General features: G+C 56.3%; 1 protein-coding gene across 3 annotated transcripts in view; it reads right to left on the bottom strand.

The window, feature by feature from the left end:
* Positions 1–378: 378 nt before the first annotated feature.
* Positions 379–5,000, bottom strand: part of LOC125031875 — a 165,061-nt gene continuing 160,439 nt past the window's right edge. For all 3 annotated transcript variants that reach the window (XM_047622865.1, XM_047622866.1, XM_047622864.1), the window contains one exon: positions 379–3,667. In XM_047622865.1, coding sequence (XP_047478821.1) covers positions 948–3,608 — 2,661 coding nt within the window. In that variant the 5' untranslated portion in view covers positions 3,609–3,667 and the 3' untranslated portion in view covers positions 379–947. The remainder of the gene's footprint in view (positions 3,668–5,000) is intronic.

Genomic DNA, 5,000 nt, shown 5'->3' with positions numbered 1-5,000 from the left:
AGTCTCATGTACACCCGTATCTACTCTAAACGGAAGAAGTTTATTTACAGTAATATGTTAACCTTGCGTTGATATTTCCTTCAATGTTTCAATCGTTTCAATTTTAATTTTCTTTTTTGCATTGCGTGTAATTATTGCAGCTGCAAAAACTAATGGTTGAATATTTCAATTGTGTTATCTTAATTACTTTTATACCTGTCACGGCTATATTTCCAATGCTACTTTCCTTTCTTCTCTCTCTCTTCTTTCCCTCTATATTATTTTCATAATCACAATTATGTTCTCGCAATAAGTGCCATTCAAACACTTATCCAGATTCTTATGACTGATGTTAACCATAGGGGACACCTCCAGAAGGGCGAAAATAAAACTCCATTCTAAAAACGTATTTTATCTTAAAATATAATATAAAAGTGTTATAAAGGACTTAGCATACATCTGTCATTCATGGCCGGGCTCGAGCGCCGAGCCAAGGGCGTATGTACATGACTTACAGTAGACAGGAGGCCCAGCGCAGCGCCGCCGCCGCCCACCCTTCGTCGTGCCAGCCGGAGCAACTCGGTGGGCGAAAGGGTGGGCGGCGGTGGGCGAGGTGGGCCCCCGTGAGCAGTGGAGCCGGTGTCAGCTCCCACCCGTCCGCGCCCTGAGACTTTAACAGTACTGTTGCAAACCCGATGCACGCGACTCGCACACTACGCTACACCGCTTCTTCAGTCACTCGGTTCTGGCGACGAGGCCGAACGCTCAGGATTCATTGCAAGTTCTGCGGCGGCGGCGACCGACCAGCGCTTTATCCTAGGAGGCGTTGACGCCCTAAAAGAACTGTACAGCCTAGAATACCTTTTGGTATTTTTTATCTTTTTTTTTGTTAAGTCATTTGTAACACTCACTCACGGGACTCCACTAGTGTTCCACTCCGAGGGGCCTCCCGGAGAGAGCGGCGAGCCTCAGACTACCGTCTCCAGGTCCTGCAGGAGGTGCGGCGGCGGAGGGTCCTTGTGGCGCGGGGGGCGAGGCAGGTGGCGGCGCAGGCGGCGCTGGCGACGGGTGGGGGGGTCGGGGGTGGTAGAGTGAGATGACTCATGGGGTCCCTGAGGCGGCGGGGGTGGGGGGGCGCGCGGTCCCCGGGCTTGCTGGTGCCGGAGCCACGCGGTCACGTAGTCGTGTGATCCGGGGTGCAGCTGGAGGAGCCGCGCCATGCCGGGCCCGCGACCCACTGGCCAGGTGGTGTAGGTGGAGTGGGAGTCTGCGGACGCCGAGCTCAGAGTGTCCGCCGTGGCCGTGACCTCCGTGTCCGACGGGTAGTCGGTGCTCGAGCCTCCACCCAAGCCCTCGCAGGAGCGGCTCAGGGAGCCTCGCGCCACGTGACTCCGCGCCAAAGGCGTCGTTTGGTATCCTGAGAGCACCGGTGGTTCTGGGGGGGAGGCGTGGGCGAGGCAGCTGGTGAGGAGCGGGTCGTGGGCGTGAAGGCAGGCGGCGCACACCACACGGAACCTCTGGACCCCGCGCACGAGAGCCACGCGGGGCGCCGACTCGCAGGCAGCCTTGGGCGGCGCCTTGAAGATGTGCGACACGCCGGACGCCTGGATCTTGGTCTTGTACTCGTGGCACTGCCTCACGACGTCGCACTCGACTGCCTCGTCTGCTCGGCCCGGGTCAGCCTGAGCTTCCCGCCGCTGCTCGACCTCGCCCTCCTCCTCCTCTTCCTCCTCCTCCTCCTCCTCCACGTCGCACGGCCCTTCGATCCCGTCGAAGAGTTTGCAGTGGCAGAAGCCGTTCCTGCAGGACGTGTGTGAGGCGAAGGAGACCTTCGCCGTCGGGGGCGGAGTGCGCGACGAGCGGGGATCCTGGTTGGCCATGGCCCTGGCGCTGGTGGTAGCGCGGTTGATGGTGCCGCACGACAGCGAACTGAAGCTGTCTGAGAAGGAACCGTGAGCCCTGTGCAGCAGGTCGTACTCCGGGGGCAGCTGCGGCGGGAGTGTGTTTGTGTTTCGGGAATTGAAAGACCCGTTGTCTGTGGACGACCTCTCGGACTTGGCCAGGCGAGGGGGGAGAATGTCGTGGGAGAAGCTGAACATGGCGGGCGGCAGGTGGGCGGCCATGAGCCGTGGGGCAAGGGGCAGCGGGGAGCGTGGCGTGGAGTGGGCGATGGGCGGAAGGCTCTTCATGGGCGTCAGAACCACCTCCCTCAGGTCCTCTGGATCCGCCTTGGCCTTGCTCACTTCTGGCACGACGCCGTCTTCTACGTCCTTGAAGTCCACGTAGGAGCCGTTGTCGTGGTGCTCCGGGGTGTCCGCAGGCGGGGTGGCTGGAGGGGCGACCTTGGCGCAGGGGGTGACTAGTGAGGCCGTCCTGGCGAGGGCGGAGGCCTTATTGCGAGGCCACGACGGCAGAAGCGAGGAGCAGTAGAGGTAGGAGAGCGCCAAGAGCAGTAATGCCACGGCCTGGGCGGCCAGCACGGACGAGATGGCGGCGGTGCGGATGACAGGCAGGGTGGCTTTCCCCGCGCTGTACCACGTGGCTGTCACCGCCACATTCTGGATGGCCGTGAGGGTGTAGTAGGCGGCGGGGAGGCGCGGGCGGGCGCACACCGTCATGGCGGAGGCGTCGTCGCGGAACACGTGGAAATCCCACAGCAGGAGGTACGCCAGGAAGGCGCGGCGCAGGATCTTGCGGAAGGGCCCGAGCGTCGTCGGCTCGAGCTCCTCCTGCAGGCCGAGCCACACGAGGGCGCCCAGCCAGTGCACGAGGACCAGCACGCTGGCCCAGCTCACGTGCAGACAGAAGAGGATGGCCACGGCCACGGCGCGGCTCCACAGCACGCAGGCGGCGGTGACGGCCACCACGACGCGGGCGGCGGCGTCGTGATTGTGCTCGGGGCCCTGGCCGTGGATGGGGTTGTGGGCGACCTGCGTTATGGTGGGCGGGGTGAGAGACGAGGGGCGCGAGCTGTGCGAGGCGGTGGTGGCCACGACGATGGCCACCACGACGGACACCACCATGGCCGCCGCCACCAGGACGCTGGCCACGCCCGGAGCCGTCGCGCCGCCCAGGATGATAGCCACGTGCACCACCAGGAAGGGCAGCGTGTGCACGTGGACCTGCACGAAGCGCAGGGTCCCCAGCTCGGCCACGTCACTCGGGTCGAACGCCAGGTGCACCTTCAGAAAGCGCCACAGGATGGACGCCTGCAGGACGTGCAGGAGCCAGCACAGCATCCGCGCCGTGGCCCTGCCGGAGAAGTCCTGCGCCCGCACCGCCCACACGAGGGAGATGGCCGTGATGACGACGAGCGGGGCGGCCGCCACCGTCACCTGCAGGGGGAGGAAGGGCGCGCTCCAGGGCTCTGCCTCGAGCTGAGTCTCGGGGACGCTGCGGGTGAGGATGGCAGCGCCCATGGCCGCCAGCTCTACAACATGCGTCAGGAGGAGAATCGCCGCCGCCCACCGCCCACCGCCCTCGCTCCCACTACCGCTGGTGGAGGTAGTATCGGTGCTGGCGGTGTTGGAGGGCGGCGCGCCTCCCCCAGGGGCGGCCCCCGGTGGCGCTGACGGAGCCGGCGTGCGTGAGGGGAGCGGGTCCCCTGCCGGGGCGGGGGCGGCCTTCATCTTCACATTGCCGACGGGTCACCCGCGGTCCCGGCCCGCCCGCCTTCACTGCTGCTGCCCTGCAATAGAACGAGACTCGGTTAGGGGCCGCTGATCCCGCCATGCCGCTCGCACTCAGCGCAATTGCCTCACAAAATGTAATATACCGAAAGACATTGCTCTGAGCCTGTTTTTGACAACCAGGAGATACCTCTTACGACTGACGTTTTACCACAGGTCTTTTATATGTTCAACACCTTTTTAACAACTTTTATACATTACTTAAGTTTCAAAATAACAAAAAATCCTGTAATTGTTAATTACCCGTTTGAATAAATTTTTCTCCAGATTATAGAGCAACTAATCAAATCTGACCTATGGCTCCTATTAATAATAGGTCTATCACTAATTATTAAATTGATAAATAAAATCAACAGAAAAAAATCAAATACACGAAAATATTCACATGTCTGATTCCAAGAAACAGATTCCATACATTCCAATATATTTGGAACGAATTAAAAAAAAAAAATGCCGACAGAAATGCCATCTGTATATGCCGTTTCTTCTATTCCAACGTTTTTTTTTTTTTTTTTTGTTTTATCATAATATTTATTTATATTGACCGACAGATAAATCTAGACTGACCAGAGACCATACAAGTTGTAAGCTAAATCTATATTAAATCATTATAATATATAATATTTTTTTTTTTTTTTTTTTTTATACATTCATTGACCATCGTTACTCATTTTATTACAGTTTTTGAAATGTAATTGGTCGGAAATTTTGTACAATATACGTCAAGACCGAAATGTAAACAAGAAAGGAGAAAATCCGAGGAATGAAAATGGGGGGAAAAATAAGGAAGAAAACAAGAAAGAAAGAAAGAGAGGGAGAGAGAGAGAGAGAGAGAGAGAGAGAGAGAGAGAGAGAGAGAGAGAGAGAGAGAGAGAGAGAGAGAGAGAGAGAGAGAGAGAGAGAGAGAGATAGATAAAGAGAGAGAGAGAGAGAGAGAGAGAGAGAGAGAGAGAGAGAGAGAGAGAGAGAGAGAGAGAGAGAGAGAGAGAGAGAGAGATAGAGAGAGAGAAAAGAAAGAGCAAAAAAAAAAAAAAAAAAGCAAAAACGAAAAAGAACAATAAAGAGTGACAGAGAAAAAAAAATATATTAAAAAATAGAGACGAACAGAATAAACAAACCAAAAACGAAGATAAAGAAGGAGAGAGATGATAATCAAGCCAGGCTAACTTTACACATACCCCGAGATACTCATCGTCTCAAATTTAAGGGAGATATACCGCTAGAATTCTTTTGTATACGATGTATGCTCCGCCTGGATCCTTGTGGTTAGGCCTAATGACATTAGACTGACCGGCAGTATATATGTGAAGGGGGGTGGGGTGGGGTGAGAGG

Source organism: Penaeus chinensis, chromosome 13, assembly GCF_019202785.1.
Source record: "Penaeus chinensis breed Huanghai No. 1 chromosome 13, ASM1920278v2, whole genome shotgun sequence".
NCBI classification, from domain to species: domain Eukaryota; kingdom Metazoa; phylum Arthropoda; class Malacostraca; order Decapoda; family Penaeidae; genus Penaeus; species Penaeus chinensis.
The sequence above is the reverse complement of the archived record's forward strand: the minus strand, read 5'-3'. Positions and strand labels throughout refer to the sequence as shown.